General features: G+C 37.1%; 2 protein-coding genes and 1 non-coding gene across 3 annotated transcripts; all 3 read left to right on the top strand.

The window, feature by feature from the left end:
- Window positions 1–1,103: 1,103 nt before the first annotated feature.
- On the top strand, window positions 1,104–1,185 carry TRNAS-UGA (transfer RNA serine (anticodon UGA)). Its single transcript has one exon. It is a non-coding gene; the product is annotated as a tRNA-Ser (tRNA).
- Window positions 1,186–9,016: 7,831 nt separating this feature from the next.
- LOC104906579 (subtilisin-like protease SBT1.3) lies at window positions 9,017–12,532 on the top strand. The gene is given in 3 exon segments (XM_010695349.4): window positions 9,017–10,423; window positions 10,983–11,035; window positions 11,038–12,532. Coding segments are annotated over 3 exon segments (2,358 nt in total). The 5' UTR covers window positions 9,017–9,192; the 3' UTR covers window positions 12,112–12,532.
- Window positions 12,533–16,316: 3,784 nt separating this feature from the next.
- Window positions 16,317–22,168, top strand: LOC104906578 (glycosylinositol phosphorylceramide mannosyl transferase 1). Its single transcript, XM_010695348.4, has 5 exons — window positions 16,317–16,742; window positions 18,080–18,476; window positions 19,978–20,141; window positions 20,240–20,310; window positions 21,701–22,168. The coding sequence occupies exons 1-5, from the start codon at window positions 16,483–16,485 to the stop codon at window positions 21,859–21,861; spliced, it is 1,053 nt and encodes a 350-aa protein (XP_010693650.2). The 5' UTR covers window positions 16,317–16,482; the 3' UTR covers window positions 21,862–22,168.
- Window positions 22,169–22,392: the final 224 nt, after the last annotated feature.

Raw genomic sequence — 22,392 nt, 5'->3', positions numbered from 1 at the left:
AGAAGCTTATGCTCCACACAGGCTCAGCGTGCCTGACACATCTAGCATGTGCCTGGTGTAGGCATATCGCGTGCCAAACAACTGCCTCACATAAAATGCAAGACCGTCGTACCAAGCGCACTGTCCTTGCGTGCAGTGCATTTTTGCCTCTTTGTCAAAGCTCAGTTTTTATTTTAAATAACCGTTTTGACTTATTTTTTATCTATTATTATCGTTGAATAATGGATTTAAATCATAAAATTTGATTTTATGAAAATAATTTAATTATTTATTCATTTTAAAATTCAATTAATTATCATGAATAATTAACTAGGCTTGGAAAATGGACTTTCAAATATATTTTGACTCAAAAAGGTTTTAGGCTTAAGCTTTTGATTGCTCCTCTTCGGTCTAGATCAAGTAGGTCGACTGTATGTTTCATCATCAGATACTAAAAGGGGAGACAAATTTATGTATCTACAATAACTTTGCAAAGTTTGGCCATACTATTGAATTAATATATAAATTAAAAAATACATTATCATGAATTAAGTTGTTCAATTTGTATTCAACCCTTATTTTTAAAGTATTATCCAACATCAGTCTTTTTTTTTTTTAGAGGATCCAACATCAGTCTAGTGATACATAATTGAAGTCATTCATGTCTCAAAGATTTGCATTGAAGAAAGTGAAATTAACACATTTCTTTTATCAACGATAGAAGCTGAAGGTTAAAAAAAATGTGTGTTGAAAATCATGAAAAGTCAAGTGTTCCAAATTACAAGTGTATTTTAATTATGCGAAAATAACATTACAACTTTATTTTTGATGCTCACTCCGCTAAGATCTGCCTATTCCCATTTTTCTACTCTATTAGATGTTGTGTTGAATGTGTGTATAATTTTGTATTGTAGTGTATCGACTAGTAGAAGAAAGGGAGAGATTGTAGGGGATCATCTCACCTTAAAAGAAAATAAGGTAATTTTTTAAGAGCAGACTATAGTAAACTGAGAAAAGCTTTTAGGGGTAGAGAGTAATAATTTGAGATTTCAATAATTTGCAATGAGTTGAAATCGAGATGCAAACTTTCATAGTCTTTGAAGTTTGGCAATTTAAACAAATATGTCGATATGTCCGAGTGGTTAAGGAGACAGACTTGAAATCTGTTGGGCTTCGCGCGCGCAGGTTCGAACCCTGCTGTCGACGATTTTTGCTGTCTTTTTACTTCCCTCATTTTCCTTCTTGAAGTCTTGAACAATGTTAGAGGCCAGAATTTCAAAAAGATCGAAACTGTTAAAAGAAGCTTCAATTGATGCTTGGCAGCCCCAAAAGGAAAAGGTGGACTTCCCCGAGGTTGTAGGCCCATCCTACGAGCAATGTTGTATTGGAACTTTATTCACATAATATATAGTAGTACTTAATACTCCCACATTTTATTTTTATTTCTTTGTATGATCATGAAAAAAAAATAATCTAAAGTCCTTGAACAGAAAACAAATTAGATAAGAAAATTCACAAGAAACATCGAATGCACCAAGTCATATTAAAATTGAAAGACATGATATATCAATGAGATGGAGAGGTAAAAATCAAAGTTAAGTATAACATCAAGGTTAATTTAGTTGGTTGAAGGCCCTTCTTCCATCCTTGTGGTAAGGGTTCAATTCTTTTTTCTTATGTAAAGTGGATCCTCATAATTCCCCCTCCCCCACACTTGCCATTGATCTTTATCTTACCTTAAAAAAAATAGAGTACATTGATGTTGATTTTGATTAAAATTTGAGAACAATGGAGAAATCAAAACATAAGAGATTAGACTCATTGTATAATCATGCATCTCACGTATTCGCTAAATATCATTCAAAGGTATGGGTGTTTATCTTAGTGTCTCTGTTGATAAACAGGATGCGAAAGTGCAACATTTTACACCTATCTTAGTAGCCACCATTATGCACCATCTGGTTGTGTTCCGCATTCCTGGCACTATAGTAAATAAGATTGATAGTATGTTGATGTGGTTTTTCTGGCTTAACTCGCATGCTAAGGGGTTAAGGGCATACATTGGCGGAAGAAGCAAGTTATTCACATGCTTAGAGGATGTGGAGGTTTAGGGATTCGTAGCATTGGGGCTTTTAATGAGGCGCTATTGATGAAGAGGGTTTGGCGTTTACAACAACATCCACAGCTCCTCGCTTCCAGAGTTTATAACATCAGGTGGTCTCATAATACTACTCGCACCACATCCTCCTCTCACTATTTTTCTTGGTGGGTAAGAGGGCTTCAACATGCGGTAACAACCCTCAGACAAAATTGTGTTTGGAAGATTGGTAATAGCATCAATATTGTTGCAATTGAGGATCGATGGTTCAAGGATCATATGCCACTCCTTAGGGATGACATGATTGACATCCCCTCCATATTGCGGCTTCGTTACGGGTACGAGATTTTATTCTACCCAACAATGGTGGTTGGAACGTTCTCAAAGTTCACAAGTTTTTACGGCTACTGGTGCAAGGCATACCCTTGCCATGGAACTTCCCAATAGTTCCCCAACCCCGGATAAGCTTTATTGGGCTATGACCAAGTGTGGAGAATATTCTACTAAAATTGGTTATGCCTTTTCATTTAACAACAACAAAACGAAATTTGTAGCACGACAACTCCTCTGCAACTGCATTTCTCCACATTATTTGGAGTTTGAACATCATGCCAAAATGGAAGCTTTTTCTTTGAAAACTTTGGCATAACAGTATCGCCACCAAAGATAACCTATTCCGGCGCAGGATTGGTGACGATGATATTTGCCCCATATGCTTATATGAGGTGGAGTCTACCCAACATCGTTTTAGGTTGTGTCCTCTTGCTTCTGAGGCCTGGGTCAAGCACCTGGGTAGCTACAACTTGGGGAGTGATCCTTCTCTTCCTTTTTTGTCTCAAGTTATGGACTTCCGGGACAAAGAAGGTATGAATAGTCCCACTTTTTAGCTCGTTTTATTGGGCTTTCTAGCTTACCCGCAACAATCAAGTGTTCCGTTAGATTCGAGCCACTATTATGGAAGGCTTGCAAGTCCTTGTGCACAATGCTATAAAGCAACATCAGATTTTCTTGAGCCAACTAGTGATGGCATACATGGCTTCTCCGGTTACTAGGGAAGTCGCCCCTCCAAGATTTCTGGTGATTGACATTGGTAGACATTCGTTTGCTCAACCTCAAATGATCATTTGTATAGATGGCTCTTAGGACTGTAGCAACAATAGCGAAGCACAGTGGACCGCATCGGATTAAATAAACTGATGCAGTTTTTTAAAATCTGATGTGGTTTGTGGACCGCATCAAATTTTTGCTACTTTTTTCGCTCAATTTGGCCCAAGACTCCCTCCTCACTCCTAACCCTAAACCCTGAACGCTAAACCCGAAACCCTAAACCCTAATATATATATATATATATATATATATTGTTTCTATGTATATATGTAGCTAATAATGGATTGTTTTCAAGTAGAATTATAATTTTGGACGTGGCGAAGTGCAGACCTGCAGCTTGCATGTCTGCACTTTTTTTTTTAGACATTAATTTACACAATCTGATGCAGTTCTTATGTAGAACCGCATCAGTTAATATGATTCACGGATGCGATTTTAAGGAAAAATCGCATTAGTAAATCATTAACTGATGCGATTTTGGACCACATAAGTAAATATTTTGGATCTGATGCGAGCCTACTCGATGCGGATCAAAACCGCATCAGTAAATCCGATTTCGACCGCATCAAATGGACTTTTTTCCACTAGTGCCATTTTCGTTTCTAATGTTCAAATTTTCTACCTACTTGTTAGTTTATGATGTTCGATTTTACCTTTTTTTTTTACTAGCCAATACAAAACAATTGACTATGCGGTCATGTCCATCACATGGCCTTTCTCTGTCATGGAAAATCTCTTACCTTACATTTGAAAAAGTACCATTATTATAGAATTTGAACCTACGACCTTGTATAGAAAATATGAAGCTCATACCAATAAGGCTAACATATAGCTGATGCTCATTTATTCCTAAGCTATAACTTTTACTTGTGACAAAATATCAATTGCTAACCCAAACAATTGTATTATTACAGGCGTCATTCGAGGGTTTGGACCCAACGACTAGTTATAGTTTTATTTGGGAAGATGAAAAGTCAAAATTAGTACAACTTACTAACTCTATGGGGTGGCATGAATTTATTTGGACTACTAAAAGGTACGATTTTTATTACATACTTACTCTGTTTTTTTTTAACTTGTAACTGTTTGACTTTTACGCTTGTCAATGCATAACTTCAACTACTAATATCTTTAACTAACGATAATTAAAAATTATAAATAGGAGATATTCGAAAAATATACATTTAGAGGAATCTAAAAAGACCCAACGTGGACATGTTTTTCCTTAACTATACCGAAGATAAACCAAGTAGAGTTTATGAATAGTGTAAAAGTAGAAAGAAAAGCAGGAAGTACAAGGGTGTACCATGCACATGGCACACCCGGGTAGGGGTGTTCATAAAAAATCGAAACCAAAAAGCCGTAACGAAAAATCGGTCTAAATGGGTAGTTATTTGTAACAATAAAAAAGTTTCAATGGTACGGTTAGCAAACTGATAAAGTTCACGGTTAAACGGTACGGTTACCGAACCGATAAAATTCACAGTTCAACGATACGGTTACGATTGTGATTTTTGAGTGAACGGTTCACCGAAATACCAAATTTTTTTTTCTCTATTTAATTGTTGTGAAATATTTTCAAACAATTACATTAATTTTAATATTTGTTTCTAAGTTACAACAATTAGAGTAAGTATGTAATTACTTAGAAACTCTAGTACTAATATAAAAACTATAATTAGAAAATGAAGTGAATTATTAATGTTAGTTATAATTTTCAATGGATTTATTATCCACTTTATAATACATTTTATATTATAGTATATATATTAAAATTTATGCACAAAAAAAAGAAAATATATAGTACATTAAGTAAAACATAATAGTATAAATTAAATAACGGTTAACCGAAAAACCGCACCGAAAAATTGGTTAACCTCTTAAGCGGTAACCAATTTAAACGGTTACGGTTCGCAAAAAAGAGCGAACTGAAACTTTCGGTTACCGAATCGAAATGTTATTTTGGGACGGTTAACCACCCATGAATACTCCTACACCGAGGTGTATAATGAACGCAAGTCCTTTGGCTATATCCTTCAAATATAGGCAAAATTGACCTAAATACCTTGAACTATAATGTGGGTGCACCAAACACCTCCAACTAAGACTTATAGCCAAAATACCCCAATGTAAGGACCTTGGTGCACTCCGCACCATAAATGAGGTAGGTGATCGAAATTCTCACCGACGACAGGAGATTCTTAATTTTTATATTTCCCCCTTTTTGTTTTCCTTCTCACTGGTGAAGACACGACGAGAGCAACTATGGCTTAAGATGAAGGTGACACGAAAACAAAGATGGAAAGTGATAGAATATTATTCCTATTAATATTCTGTGATGTACATAATATCTATGGCCTAATGAACTCAAAACAGGTGAAGTCCAAATATCAGCATGGATAATATCAAATGGCATAAAAGTGCATGAAGTAGAAGCAACAAAAGGTAACTTAACAAGTTTTCCAAGAGGACAAGAATAACAAGAAGTTGAGCTACTAGACTAATTACAAGCAATCAATTTATTATTTCTAAATGTAGCTAAAATAGGAGCTCCCGGATGACCCAAACGCTCATGCCAAGTGGAAGAGGCCAAAGCAACAAAATCTGAATGAGGTGAAGCAATGGTGGTAGAAAGAGGATAAAGAGCCCCTCGACTCTCACATCTCATTAGGCGTCTCCCCGTTTGTAAATCCTTCAGAGAAAACCCAAACGGATCAAATTCCACAGACACAGAGTTATCAGTGGTAAATTTGCGAACAGAAACTAAATTTTTGACTAGTTGGGGAGCATGAAGGACATTTTTGAGGGTTAATGAGGAATGAGGGGAAGGTAAATGAGTGTCTCCATAACCATGAACAGGAATAGAATTACCATTACCAACAATTATACCACGAGAATTGCTCAAATTAAAATAGGGAGAGAGAGTACCTTGAGTGAAAGTCATGTGGGAAGTAGCTCCAGTGTCCATGTACCAGTTTGGGTCAGGAGGATTGAGCCCAAGAGTGTACATGGTTGTGTCAAGGTCCGTTGGGTGAGAAATAGAAGCTGAGGAACTTGGGGCAGCAACATAAGCCTGCTGTGCTTGTTGGTGAGGGGGCCTTGAGCCCAGAACCCCTGCTGGTCCAGCAGGATGAGAATGCGATATGGGCCTGGCCCAAGGATACGTGGGGTATGGGGAAGGAGGGAGGACCCAAGCTCCTTGACCCCATCCCCATGGCCACGGAAATGCAGTAGGAGGCTGCCGTGCCCCACCATAATCACCGTGGTGACCGCGACCACCACCACCGGTGCCGGAGTTCCGGCCACCACCACCCCCGGACGGCCGACCACCGCGACCACCATTCCGGCCACCACCATGGCCAGAATTTTTATTTCGTCCATGATTTACATTATTTGGCCGAGTTTTCCCAGTTGGACGCCCACTGTGAGAATTTGGTCGGGCAGTAACATTTTCCGGCGGAATGTCGTCAGATTCACGAGCCACCAAGGCGGCTCCCGTGGATATTTTCTTTGCAAGGCCCGCTTCTTCAAGTGTAAGCATTGAGCGGGCTTGGTAAAAGGATGGTAGAGGGTCACTTTGACGGATTAGAGTAGCCACTTGATTGTAGGCTTCCGAGAGGCCGGAAACCATTTGGAGAACAAGCCTATTTTTGGAAACCGGGGCTCCCACGTTCTTTAGTTGATCCGATAAGGTCTTAAGGTGTTGACAATACGAGGAGGCATTTGGGAAATCCTCCATATGGGTAGAAGAAAACTCTTGTTCAAGAGTAACAGCCCTAGAATGTTTATTGTCTTGGAATATATCCCTCAAACGATCCCACACAGCCATGGCCGTGGAATCGGGCTCAATAATGGTGTGTAAAAGATCATCGAAAATAGTGGCGTATATCCATTAGAGGACCATAGCATCGAGAGTAGACCACAACTCTCGTTCTTCATCCGTGGAGGGAACCGTCTCTTTCCCTTTTTCCGGTGGGATAATATGGTGGAGGACTTTGTGGGAGCGAGCGTGAATTTTAAATAATTCCGCCCAGGTGGAATATTGAACGTTCTCCATAGTGAGAGTAACGGTGATATGATTTCGAATATTTGAAACCACAAGGGCAGGGTGGAAAGAAGACTTGCCGGCAGACATGGCGGCGAAGTGACGGGCGGCCGAGACAGAGAGGCGGTGCTGGTAAAAGATAGGGGCAACGGATGTTTGAGAGGAGATGAGAGAGAAGAAGAAAAGAAAGGCCCCTAGGAAGAAATTGATACCATGAAATCTTTTCTTAATCTTCATTATTCACATAAACTGAAAATATACAAGTTATGTCTATAATTTAGGAAGTAAATAACTACTTAGCTAATTACAAGGGATTACAACATTATAACCTTGATTTATGTACATCACAGAATATTATTAGGAATAATATTCTATCAGAAAGGGAAGTTGTGCTTCCTTGCAATAAGACATGAGGAGAGAGAAAATGAGAATGTGTAAACAAGAAGAAAATGAGAAAAGCAGGAAAAATGGAAATAATAAAAAAAATAAAAATCTCCCATCGTCGGTGAGAATTTCAGTCACTACCTCATTTATGGTACTGAGTGTACCCAGGTCCGTACTTGGGGTGGTTTGACTGTAAATCTTAGTTGAGGGTGTTTGTTACACCTCTGCTATAGTCTAGGATGTTGAAGCCAATTTTACTTTAAATATATGCATGTGTTCTGTTTGACAGTTTTGAGTAGCAACTAGCAACAAGCGAATTCAATTGGGATGGATCGTGTATTCTGCATTCATGTACTATGTGGCCTCAACTCATGTAGTGTCTTTGAGCTGACTGCGGAGCCAAACAACGAATAACAGGAAAAATAGGACAAGAGTTGACATGATAGTAAGAGATGATGAAAAATATGGCAAAATAACAAAGTCGTTGCTTATGTTATGGCTATTGTCTCATGCCCCACGCATGCCTTAGCTAGCTAACTTAGCTTGTGTAATTTCTATGGCAAAGAGCTAGTGTGGCTGGGGGAAGGTGGAAGCCCTCTCAAAAATGACAATTTTGGTAATAATATATAAAAGACATTTATGGAAGATGAAAGGTAAACACAGTTTAGAGTTTTTTTAAGACATCCATAGGTAATTTTATGGCTGTTTCATTTTTTATTTATAATTTTGGATTTGATTTTATTAAGGCTCAAAGACCAAAGTATAAAGAATCAAAGTTCAGTACATTAAGTAGAAGATAGAGAAGGAGTGAAGGACCTATCAAACACCAACACAAAGGAACTAGACATGAAATGTCGAGGGCTTCAAAGGTGAGTTAACACCAAGCCATAAATTCATCACTTCTCTTCAGCTCTTGTTTTGCAAGCGAATCAGCTACTCCGATCCATTAGAACTTCTCCCTTTATGAATTATTGATAGAGAGAGTCAAAATTTTCGAGCATTTCGGATAAAGTTGAGCATGAAATTAAGGTTGCAATGTTGACAAATTTGCACTAAAAATCATTATCATTATCACCATTTAGTACCACTAACCAAACGAGCTGTAATTGTTAGTCTTTGATATGAGCCAGTAGGCTAGTACCTAGTACTATAGACTATAGTATCCACATGAGCTAAGATATAAAGTAATTAGTAGCGCTGTTTATTTTCATCTTTGGAATTAATTTTTTTCCTGTCTGGTGGTACTGGTAACACAGTTTCCTAGACAGAGGAATCAGTGCTTCTATAATACAACTACATGAAATAACTTCTAAAGGGACCAGATTTTGCCATCTAAATTAAATTCCACCACCTCACTTCAATTTAATCTACCCCTATCTACCTCTTTTTAGCCCTGTTCTTTTGCCACTCTTTTGCATTCATTACATCAACTACCCTCTTTTATTACATGCACAAGAATACAAGATGATGACACTTATCAGACCTTCTTCGATCACCCCACCTTATAATCAAACTCACCAAAATTCTAAAATTTTCTCTTTTCTTTCTTCTACCCTGAGAAAAACCCAAAAAAGAAAATATGGAAACCACCAAATTATTATTAGTGAAATGGAATTTCATAATCTTCATTATTTTATGTTCCCTTTTATCCTTTTCTTTTTCATCAACTTCTACGAAAAACACCTACATTGTTCAAATGGATAATTCAGCTATGCCATTAGTTTTTAATAATCATCTTGATTGGTACTCCTCTAAAATTAACTCTGTCGTAACACAAAATTTTACTACTACTAACAATAATGCAGAACAAAGAATCATGTATACATACAAGAATGCTTTTCACGGGCTTGCGGCCCAACTCACTGAAGAAGAGGCTTCAAAGTTGGGCCAACATCATGGTGTGGTCACCTTATTTCCAGAGACAGTGTACCATCTCCACACTACCAGAAGCCCAATGTTCTTGGGCTTAAACCGTGAGGAGGTGTTCCTAGATAAGGCCCGAACCCGGACCCAGGCCCGGCACTACGACGTCGTCGTCGGGGTGCTGGATACCGGGATATGGCCCGAGAGCCCGAGCTTCAACGACTCTGGACTCGGCCCGATTCCGGCCCGGTGGAAGGGGGCGTGTGAGCGGGGTCGTGGTTTCGACCCGGCCCGACACTGCAATAAAAAGATTGTAGGAGCCCGTGTGTTTTATCGTGGGTATGAAGCTGCTACGGGAAAAATTAATGAAGATATGGAGTATAAGTCTCCTAGGGACCAGGACGGCCACGGGTCCCATACAGCTGGGACCGTGGCCGGGTCCCTAGTGCATGGCGCGAGCCTACTAGGCTACGCGCCAGGCACGGCCCGAGGGATGTACCCTCGGGCCCGGGTCGCCGCTTACAAGGTGTGCTGGACTGGCGGATGTTTCAGTTCAGACATCTTGTCAGCGGTCGACCAGGCTATCACGGATGGAGTGGACGTACTCTCCATCTCATTAGGAGGTGGAGTGTCGTCTTACTTCCGTGATAGCCTATCAGTAGCTACATTTGGAGCTATGGAGAAGGGTGTATTTGTTTCGTGTTCGGCGGGTAATGGTGGGCCTGAGCCGGTTAGTTTAACGAATGTTGCACCGTGGGTTGCCACTGTAGGGGCGAGTACGTTGGATAGGAATTTCCCAGCTAATGTTAGGCTTGGGAGTGGTAAGTCATTTACTGGGGTGTCTATTTATAAAGGGAGGATGAAATTGTCTACTGAAAAATTTTATCCGGTTGTGTATTTGGGGAGTAACTCAACAAACCTGGATCTGGATTCGTTTTGCTTGGAAGGTATGCTTACATTACATGTTATGTGGTGTTTGAATTCATATATGGAGGATATTTTATACTGCTTGCAATTTATGCATATAATCAATAATTCAATATGTATACTTGCTTAATAAAATGGTTTAATTAGTGGAAGTATGAGTATAGAATATCAAATATACTTGAAAGATATATCAATTTGATTAATTATTATGTAGGTGAAATGAGAATAATGATGCATATGCTAGTGGTAGATGGAAAATTTAATGTTCTACAGATATTTGTAGTTATTGAATAAGATGATATGTCACATGATTCAGCTGTCTAAGATTAGCAGTTATTGAATCTACTGATGCTTACCAAATAAACGTAGTGGAAATATTGTTTGATAGACCAATCCTTATTAAAATCACATTTTGAATGATTTGTTACTCAACAAGAAAAATGGCGTTTTGAACTTAGTATACTAGCCTAAGCAAGATAAACAAATGACCAAGAATGCAAGTGAATTCACTGTATGATAGAAATATCTAACTAGTAACTACCAATGTTAACATGATTCATCCTTTTCATGGTTCAAAAGGTACTCTTGATCGACGGAAAGTTCAGGGAAAGATTGTAATATGTGATCGTGGGCTCGTGGCATTAACCCTCGCGTTCAAAAGGGCCAAGTAGTGAAAGAAGCCGGAGGAGTAGGCATGATCCTAGCCAACACTGAGGCCAATGGGGAGGAGTTAGTAGCTGACTGCCACCTCCTCCCGGCTGTTGCAGTTGGAGAAAGGGAAGGAAATATCATAAAGCGTTATGCAATGACAAGTCCAAATCCCACAGCAACAATGTCATTCCTTGGTACAAAAGTGGGCATCAAACCATCCCCTATAGTAGCGGCATTTTCCTCCAGGGGACCCAACATCCTATCTTTAGAAGTCCTTAAACCCGATGTAGTCGCTCCTGGTGTGAACATCCTTGCAGCATGGACAGGTAGTACAGGGCCCTCAAGTGTGTCAGCCGATCAACGAAGAGTCAAGTTTAACATACTATCAGGCACGTCAATGTCGTGCCCTCATGTTAGTGGGGTGGCGGCCTTGATCAAGGCCGTACACCCTAGTTGGAGTCCTGCTGCTATTAAGTCTGCTTTGATGACTACAGCTTATATCCATGACAATAGTAAAAGACCTATAATCGATGCTGCTACAGAGTCATCCTCGAGCCCCTTTGATCATGGGGCAGGTCATATAGACCCAGTTAGGGCTCTCAACCCGGGTTTGGTCTACGACATCACACCTCAACAGTACTTTGATTTCCTTTGTACCCAAAAACCAACTCCCCTCCAACTCAAAGTTTTCTCAAAGGGTGGTAAAATGGCTTGCCGTAACACTATTCTTAAGGCAGGAGACTTGAATTACCCTGCATTATCAGTTCTGTTTCCTTCAAATGTGAGCATCTCTAGTATAACCCTTCAAAGGACGGTCACAAATGTGGGTCAACCTGTATCGAGTTACCGTGTTCGAGTCACACCATTTAAAGGGGCTAAGGTGTTGATTGAACCAAAGGTGCTAAATTTCACCAAGATGAATCAAAAGTTATCATACAAAGTTACCTTTAAGACGGTTTCGAGGCAGCCAAGACTAGAAAATGGGTACTTGGTGTGGAAAAATGGAGTTCATAGAGTAAGAAGTCCTGTAGTGTTAACATGGTTGCCATCAATTTGAGTTTGGAGGATAAACGAACATCTTGAGATTGAGTTGGGAATTTGGGATAATAAAAGGTTGGGAATATAAGGTAAATTTGCCCCCTTTTTATCTTTTTCATGGTATTTTCTTGAATTAGCCTTATTTAAGTTCTATTATGAAATCATTTCATCGTTATTGAGAATGAATAGAGTATTTGTTTTCATCTAATAAGATTAAGGGCTGGACATGTTAGTTTCTACAGGAGGAAGGTGTACTGACATGAATGGTAGTTGGGTTTTGAATAGATTTGGGAGCAAATAGCTCCTTCACTGACATAGTAGTATAGTCTTTGATGACTAGTTAGTGGTAATGTATAATGGGATATGTTTGAACTTTTTCTTGAAGTTTGTTTTGACACTATTAATATTGGGTTATTGTCATTGTTTAATTTGTTATGCTATTCTAAGTTGTTACAACTTGATTTTTGCATTATTGAGATATCTCAAGGGATTTTTTATTTGTATAAGTATTACTTGAATTTGGTACACGCATGAAGAAATTAAGGATACTTTTTTATCTTTTGAGTTGTTCTGTCGGAGGTAATAATAGATGGATTAAATGTGTTTTCCATCTCCGTACAAGGTGGAGTATTTTCCACTTGTCCAATTTGTAGCCAGAATTAACCGATGAACTCGTGTAATCTTTAACAACTCTTATTTTGATAGGATATTGGGTAGTTGTTGTTGCTATATTAAACACGTTAGATCAGAATTATTGAAGATGCCATTATTTACCGATCAGATAAATAAACAATGGAAGTTTGCAACTCTTTTTGTTTTTTTTTTTTTTGTTTTTTTTGGTTTCTGCTTGCCTAGGTTTTAGCTAATAGAATTGAAGGACAAGCTTAACATTTTGTCTATATGACTCTACAAACCAAGGACAACTTCACAAGTATCTTTACGAGGTATGTTATTTTGAGAGGTAATGTGAAGCAAACTTGAAGAAGGTTAAGGTGGAAACTTTTGTTAACACGCCAATGATATTCATTATCCACGATAAAGCAATAAAGTTACACCCGTGTTTGTGGTGTTATATATAGGTAAAGTTAAAGGTTATTTTCAACTTATTTGGAGTCTTTCCATTCTACTTAATTAATTGGAATCTTTGAAATGAACAAAATATAATATCAAATGCATAATACACTAAGATTTATGATAAAAATTATATTGGATTATTACCAAATTATTGAGACAATCAATTGTGAACAATGATAGTATCATGATTGATAATGAAGTAGCATGCAAGCCACTCGATTCGCATTCCTACAACACGAGGCATTTTTAGCAACCAAAAAAAAAAAAACACACACACACAAGGGAACAAACTCGAAAGTTATTATTTGACCTTATTTCTAACGGAGCACTAATTAGATTTTAGACAAAAACATTAAACGAGAGGAGCTTTGCTCTCGACTTTGAAATCACTGACACGGTACTATGTGACACAACGTTCTTATACGACAAAACAATCAACTTCTCTCTATAATCTATATATCCAACATATCATGCTACTTTTGATAAATTTGACCAACTAAAACCAAGATGTAGAAATTGAAAATATTCATTAAGCTAATGTTTACCTCAATCTTTATTCAGTTGTTCCACCTATTTTCCAAGGTCAATGTTAATAAGCATTAAGAATATATATAAAGACTCACAAAATCCACTATGTTTAAAAAAAAAAAAACATATCAACCCTTTTTTTTAAGATGTATCTTGTATTGACATTAATTTTTGAAACAATATTAATTTTTCAAAAAATAATGGTCAAATAAATAAATTAAAGATTGTAGAGAAAAAGTTGTATCGATAAAGAAAGGGAAATTCCCATTGGTAACCTTGTACTATGGAACATTTGCAATGATAAATTATTTTTTTAGTTTCAAAATAACCCTATACTTATTAATATTATACAACCGTGACATTAATAATGGTGAAACCCTTAATTCAACCGTAAATGTTATTGGTTTATCTAACCCAGGTTAACCTCAACCCCGAACCACTATCCCATCCACAGAAACCATATGATCCATTGAAATCCCAACTCAGCCTTAAAACCATCATCGATCCCTCCACCCAAACCCTATTTCAACCACTAAAATCATCGTGCAACCACTCAAAACCACCAGACTAAGAGCGAGAAAAGAGAGGATCAGGACACACAGAGTAGTCGAGCAAGAGAGAAAGATAGGGGGTAGCACCAATGCCGATAAGCTAGCTGTTCACCGAAAGAGCAGCGCAATAACGGTAGCGGCACTATTAATGTCAACCAGCAACAACACGGTGAAAGGGGAGAGAATACAACGACGGTGGAGATATGGGAGGCAGCAGCGAAGGAGAAAGGGAGATAGGAAGAGAGAGAAAGTCATGGGGAAAGAGTGAGGAGGGTATGGTGTTTTCTGTAGAAAGATGGTTGAGGTGGGATTTCAATAGGTTAGGTACGTAGTAGTTTTGGGGGTTTGGGATTAACTTGGATTATGTAGTAAAGAGGTTAAATGGTTGAATTAATGGTTTAGCCATCATTAATGTCACGTGTAATATTATTAAGTATAAGGTTATTTTGAAAGAAAGAATAAAAAGATTTATCATTACAAATCTCTATTATATAAGCCAAGGGGGGAGCAATGATGTCCCCTTTGAATTTACATATTCAGCTCTCCACAATATAAAACCATTACACACATAAACTTACCAAAAAAAAATTCAACCAAATCTCTATTAAACCCAATCAACTTATATAATTGTCAATCACATAAACTTGCCAATAAAAAAAATTCAATCAAATTAAATTTAGATCAACTCAACTAAAAAATTCGTAATCAAGAACTTACCAAAAATTAATACCACATAAAATAAAAAATATATGGCATTCTCATTACAAAGACAACTCATATACAACAAATACAAACTCCAAAAAGAATGAAGTTTTTTCATTACTTGGATATTCAATTTTATCACTTAGAGTTATTTTAAAAATGTTTTTAGATACTATTTGTAAGTATTTAAAATATTTCTTATTCACCAAATGAAGGTGAATGTAGATACGTACTTATAATTTTATTTTTCTTTATATAGTAATAGTTATGCCTAAAATATCACTACATGCATAGTGCGTAGAAAAAGCTAATATTGCATAGTAGAGGGTTACCGTGATAATTTCTAAAGGTGATCATGGGCCGGGCCGGGCCGCGGCAAAAAAATTTTGCCCATTGGCCGGGCCGGGCCTAAAATTCGGGCCAAATTTTCGTGTCCAAATCCCGCTAATTCGGACCTAAATTAGCGGGCTTTTGCGGGCCAAAACGGACCGGGCCAAAAAATAGACTAAAAAGTCGTTTTTGGCTTGCCCAAAGCCAAAAAATACGACCGGGCCGAGCCCGACTCACGGACCAAAAAATTCTTCCCAAAACCCGGCCCAAAAGCGGGTCGGGCCGGGCCAAAATGATCTCCTCTAATAATTTCCCATAAAGAAAATTGGTTATTGGTGTTCTCATGAAACTTTCAAGTTTCCCCCACGGAAAGTAAAAAAATGTTGTCTCACTTTCTTCCCTTCTTTTGCTTTACCAATTTAAATTCTAGATGAAAATAAAATTGTTCGAATTTTTTCCTTGAATAATGCAAAAGTGGGTTTTAATTCCCAAAATATGCCCAAAAAAATCAAAATTCCCTGCGTACCGTCCACGTAGGACGGCACGCGAGAAAATTATTTTTTTTTGTTTTAACCCACAGAAACCGCTACTCAGAGTAGCGGTTTAATTTTAAAATAAACCGCTACTCGGAGTAGCGGTTTACAAATAAAAACCGCTACTCTGAGTAGCGGTTTACAAATATAAACCGCTACTCTGAGTAGCGGTTTACTTGCGCAAAAATATGGTAAGCAGATATCAGTTTTCATAATAAACCGCTACTCGGAGTAGCGGTTTATAAAAAAAAAAAAAAAAAAAAAAAAAAAAAAAAAAAAAAAAAAAGAAATTTTTTTTTTTTTTTTTTTTTTAATTTATAAACCGCTACTCCGAGTAGCGGTTTTATCTAAGTTGAAAAAAAAAAATTCTCGACACTTATAAACCGTATTCCGAGTAGCGGTTTTACTAAAAAAAAAAATTCTCGCGTGCCGTCCTACGTGGACGGTACGCAGGGAATTTTAATATTTTTGGGCATATTTTGGGAATTAAAACCCACTTTTGCATTATCCAAGGAAAAAATTCAAAATTGTTCTCTATCCAATTTTATTCCAAACATCTACATTGACTAATCCGATTGCATTGAAAATCGCGCAAGAATTCATCACTGGCCAGATCGAACGGGAAAAAATAAAATAAAAGTTAACAAGTGATCGCCGGATAGTTGCCGGGAAATGTCGACAGTAAACCTAATTGCTATCAGAGATGGTGAAAGTAACGGCGGATTTTACTCTCCGGCGAAAGAAAAAGCCGCCATTAGAGGCCCTTTTCAACATCGCTTTTACATTTTCCGGCGTCTCCGCCATATTACTAAGCTCAAGCTCTTTCTTCTCGTATTATCTGCATTATGCGGCGTCGTTTTTGTCCTCTCCCGATTCTCTTTTACTTTTGGCTGGAATCTTCACTCCTTTTCTTCTTCTTTTGCACCTTCTAGGTAAATTATCTCTATTTTTTTCGTTATATTATCTGTTTGTTATCAGTGATACTAAGCTTGGATTAGAGCATTTGAGTATTTGAGAACTTTGATGTTATGGGGATGTGGTGTGATGTATGATATATTAAGATTGGTAATTATTGCTAGGGTTATCAGCATTGGATGAACATTTCCAAATTTGATGAACTAATGTATCAATGATAAGATAATAAGTACTCCCTCCGTTTCACAATATAAGGCACGCACGAGGTTCGAGGTCGAACTTTGATAGTTAATTGCTCTCAATTTATGATGATAAAAAAATTTAAAAAATAATATTATTATAGTATTTTTCAAGACGAATCGAACAGTATAATTTTTATTTATCGTATTTGAGAGATATTTGTGGTCAAAGCAAATTTTCGTAAAGCGTGAATGCCTTATATTTCGAAACAGAGGGAGTATTGTTTAAAGTTGCGGTTTTGTTGTTGTTTTCCGGTGGAGTATCGCCGAATAAGGAAAAAATAATGTTTACGGTTTTCCTGTTGATTAGGCATTTGATGTTGTAATCTCCGTAATTAGGTTTATTTGATGAGGATGTGTTATTATTGATCTCACTGGCATGAGAATTGAGATATAGTTGAATGTTTTTCTTTTTGGGAGACAGCTAGTATAGTGTTCCTCTATTATGAAACATAAGATTGTTTCTTGGACCGCCTAATGTTGAAATACTCTAGCGTTTTCGTGTCATGAAATGAGTTTGTTTTGATGGTAGACTATCCATAGCATTGGAGTTTGAGGAGAACAGCACTATGTTGTTCTGTTCGCTGCTATCTTAAAGTATGATCCTGAGCTTCGACTGGTGATCATAAAAAGTGCAATAGTTTTTGAGGGAAGAACTTAGGTATATTGAAGGGGAAAGAGATTGGAGGGAGCATTATGATTTCAGTAACTTTCCACTTAGGCTATATTTGATTAGACAAAGAAACATTTTCAACAGCGAATGAATTTCCATGAGAAATATTTTCCAAGGGAAAACCGAATTGTAAAATTGTTTTCCTTTGTTTGATATTTTAGAATAAAACTTAGAGAGCAAAGAGAAAATGAAAATAGAGGGGGAGAGGATGGTTTGGAGAAGCGAAAGAGGAAGGTAATAAAAATGTTTTCCAACAATGGGAGAACTACTATTGTCCACCTTTGGGAAAACTATTCCCCACCATTTGCAACCAAACAAAGGGAAAATGTGAAACCACTTTTTCTGGACATTGTTATCTTCCCAGCTAACCACTCTCTTGGTATAACTTTTATTGAAAAAAAAATTCTCTAATTTTTTCCTTCTCCGTTTTTCTTCTTTATAGAGGTGGATATACTGTACTAATAAACACATGGAAGCGCAACTATCTTCTAAAGCAGTCTGTTGCTCATTATGCTTCATGTCATGGAACTGATGCAATACATGTGGTGTGGAGTGAGAATGATCCTCCCTCAAATAGTTTAAAGGAATATATCGACAACATTGTGATAGCGAAGTCCAAAACAGCGCATAAACCCAAATTGAAGTTTGATGTGAATGAAAAGGATAATCTGAACAACAGATTCAAACCAATTGAGGACCTGAGGACTGATGCAATTTTCTCCGTTGATGATGATGTCATCGTACCTTGTGGAGCACTAGACTTTGCTTTCACCGTATGGCAAACTGCTCCATCAGCAATGGTGGGTTTTGTCCCTCGCATGCACCTGCTGGATGAAAAGGTAAACCTCTTGATATATCTATATGTTCTTCCCTCCCTCCAAATTCCAAACAAAAAGAGAAACAAGTTTCAGGGTTGCCAGATTATTTCTTTTTGCAGATAGGAAAAATGATAAATTAACTACTTAGCTAATGTTGTCCCTGATTTTTATTTCCTTAGCTAATTTTGCCATGTGCCTCACAAGTATCTGAATTCTGCACAAATGGGGAGCTTTTCTGGGAAACTGACATAATGCAGAAATGATAAACATCTAACTGAAAGATGTTTACTAACATCTAGCAAGGAATACAAAAGTAACAAAAGACAATATTAAAAAGAAAAAACAATGTTTCTTTTCGCAGATTTTTATTACTTCTGAATATTTGAAAATACTAGTTGGGTGCTTGGGTTGCATGAACACTAATTATATTTCATGAACACTATTTTGTAATTGCATAAACACTAGTTGTAGTTACAGGAGCACTATTTGTTAATATCATATTTTTCGAGGTCAACTTTTTGTTAGATTGACAACGTTACTTTTTCATTCTAGTTGGGTTACGTGCACTCTATTTATATTTCATGAATACTGTTTGTTAGTTGCATAAACACTAATTCTAGTTTCATGAACACTATTTGTAGTTGTATGAACACTATTTGAGTTGCATGAATATAGTATTTGTTAGCATGGCATTTTCTGAGGTTAACTTTTGTTAGACTGACAACTTTATCTTTATTCTCTCATGTACATGGACCGCCTTTACCCCTGCAAGATGCTAGTCAGTCAGATATTTATCATATCTCGACAAATGAGCTCAAAATTACATATGAATGTTATTCTTTGAGCAGTATTTTGGTGGAATAAGTGTTGTTCTAGTTAGTGTTTCTAATATTCTGATATAATATTTGCTTTCAGATTTTGTGTCCAAACTCCAATGACCAAAATGCCAATTCCATGAGCTTGTCTGTTTTTTTCCTTGTAGATAAGAAAACTTTTTTTACTTGAAATGTGAAATGAAAAATTCAACCAGAGAACAAGTAACTTTCAAAGCAAAAAAAGAAACCAAAACCTGATTATGGAAGCCTTATTAAAGACCTTATCCTCAAAAGTTATGATCATTACTCTGTTTTAAACTGTCTAATACCCTGGTTTCAATGTTACCTTCCTATTATAAATTTAGGACATGGGTCTATTGTTTCGTTGATTGCACAAGACGCAGATCTGTTATTAATGAGGATTTCACACTTGATTTATTGCCTCCTTGCGACCAAGAGCAAAACTAAGAATGTGTTTGCGTAGGGTAATAAGGAATGGATTTATCTTCCGTTTGGATATTCATGGCAAAAGGGAAGGGAAGGGAAGGGAAGAGAATGGAAAGGAAATCCTTCCCCATCTCCATCTGTCTCTATCTTCTATTCATCGTTTTTATCCGAACAATGTTAAGGATTATATATCAATTGTCAAGGACTATTACTTCAGGCTTATGGTCTTTTTACATATTGCTTATCTTTCTTTTTGACAGAAGGATACCCATGCATCTTATAAATATGGAGGATGGTGGTCTGTTTGGTGGATGGGCACTTATAGTATGGTTTTGTCAAAAGCAGCATTTTTTCATCGGAAGTATCTTGATTTGTATACTTATCAGATGCCAGCATCCATCCGTGACTATGTAACAAATGAGAGGTTTGGGCAATGACATACTTTTCCTTGTGGCTTTTTTCGGTTTTTTCCAATGACTTAATTCCGCCTCTTTAAGTTCCTATGTATTTTTCCCATCAAAGGAACTGTGAAGACATTGCCATGTCCTTGCTTGTTGCCAACGCCACAGCTGCTCCTCCCATTTGGGTCAAAGGTAAGTACTGCTTTATTTCATATATGATCTACCAGTTACAAGAACTTTTAATTTATTGGAAACCGAAACCAGATTGATGTGCATTTTCTATATTCTGCTTCCGAAACTTATGAAAATTCACCACTTCTTTTTAAAGTATAAGAGCTTCAGATGTAGCAGGTGTGTACTTCATGCATAGATATGTGTCAGAAGGCCATATTAGTCTTTCAACTTCAGCAAAGATCCTATGGGTTTACCCCTTCCATCCCACAATGAATGTCCTTGTAGTTCTTTCCAAATGTAAACAGAATTCGACCAATAATATAGGTTACCATAAATGTTAACAAGGAAAGATGATAATCAAATGGAAGTACGATTTATCATCTAAAGTAGACCATCAAATACGTCATACGAAGATAGAGAGAGGACATTATCATGGCTCATGGGATGGATGGGTTATACTTCTATAGATTATCCTTAGGCTTTAGTTATACATAGCAGAGATTCAGCTGGCAATCCTGTTGAGGACAGAGTTTGGAGAATAAACATTCGTTTTGAACAGGGCCACACATATGGACTTGGAAGCACATTGCTTTTTGCTAAAGTATGCTCCCAAGAGAATTTAGCCATCTTGCAGACTGTATGGTTTGTATTCTACCATTGAGAGTTTCCATTACATTTAGTAATTGCTACATACTTTCTCATTCTTCATTTGCTTCTTCTATTAGTCAACCTCCAAGAGCATTAGTAGATCTTTTTTCCTTAAGAGGAATATTTGAACTGAAAGTTTGAACTATTGGCATGATCCTGGAAACTCGAGTCTCTTAAAACGTCAAAATAGAATTTGGGTAGCAGATATGGGATACATATATAGCAGATATGGGATACATATATATACATATGAACATATCCCCCTAATAGGATAAATCACTTGAAGAATGAAAATTCTGGATCCACTTATTTCTTCTCTTTTGGTAAAATATGTGGAGCCATTGGAGTAAAGAGTAATATTGCTATTATGTTTTGTCTATGCAGTATGCACTTAGGCAATCATACTCAATAGAAGTATTTAAGATTTGGCTTGAGGAGGCTTTTATAAGATGTGGACTCAAGAGTCTACATCCTCTTTTCTTTCCTTTTATAAACCGCTTATCTATTCAAGAAAACCCCATTTTGCCTCCATGTTGTCGGGAACTCCATAATATGCCATTGTGTATGGAGTATGGACTTTGAATCAACGAACCATGCAGGCTTATCACTCAGGCTTCTACTAGCATCTTTTGTTCTAGGTTGTTGCCATTGTACAGTCTTTAGAAGAAAGAAGAGAGTCCGAGCTTTCTTATCTTACAGCATGCAGAATAAAAATTTCACACAAAATTTGTGGCCTGAACCGAACAATTTCACTTTGCAGGGAAGATATACGAGATTGGATCATCTGGCATAAGTAGTTTGAAAGATCACAGTAGCAAGAGACATAAATGCCTGAATGATTTTGTTTCCCTCTATGGCGCTCTTCCTCTCGTATCAGCTAATGTAAAAGCTGTGGATTCGAGGAACGAATGGTTCTGGTAGCTGATTTTAAGTTTTGATCCTACTTTAATACATTTAATCTATATGGACTGTGATCTTGATGCTTGCTCACATAGTTTGGTCACTAGTCGTAATTGAGCATATTGTATACAACAGGTTTAATTACTTCAAATCACATAGAACCAACTTTTAAAGAGAGGAGCCTTTTTTTATTTATTAAGTGTAAATCCTGTTGTATATGATAGACCTGTTGGTCGTTGTGTGATCATATTGTATAAATGTTGATGTGAATATCTGTAATGCGACCATCATTACACGAGTAATTATAAACTTCTGAGATGTTGATAGACATTTTTGCCATAAGAAAAATAATAATAAAAAAAACCAAGTATGTGGTTTTCATCACTACTACACAGCTCTCTGTATAATAATGATTCGTAATGAACATAAATGAAGCAAAAAGGCATTATTGGTTTTTGGGAGTGGTTGCCAATTATAGAACTTTTCATTCGATAAAGCTAACACTTAAATATAATTGCCCACATGTTTTGGCAAATAGCACCGCCCACACAC

Source organism: Beta vulgaris, chromosome 3, assembly GCF_026745355.1.
Source record: "Beta vulgaris subsp. vulgaris cultivar EL10 chromosome 3, EL10.2, whole genome shotgun sequence".
Classification (NCBI taxonomy): domain Eukaryota; kingdom Viridiplantae; phylum Streptophyta; class Magnoliopsida; order Caryophyllales; family Amaranthaceae; genus Beta; species Beta vulgaris.
This window is presented reverse-complemented; position numbering and strand designations above follow the sequence as displayed.

What these genes read in the sequence shown, in the direction of transcription:
- LOC104906578 (XM_010695348.4), top strand. Translation starts at nt 16,483, where the DNA reads ATGTCGACAGTAAACCTAATTGCTATCAGAGATGGTGAAAGTAACGGC. An exon ending in GACTATGTAACAAATGAGAG is followed by an intron (nt 20,142 to 20,239) that starts GTTTGGGCAATG and finishes TTCCCATCAAAG; the next exon opens with GAACTGTGAAGACATTGCCA. An exon ending in TCCTCCCATTTGGGTCAAAG is followed by an intron (nt 20,311 to 21,700) that starts GTAAGTACTGCT and finishes TTCACTTTGCAG; the next exon opens with GGAAGATATACGAGATTGGA.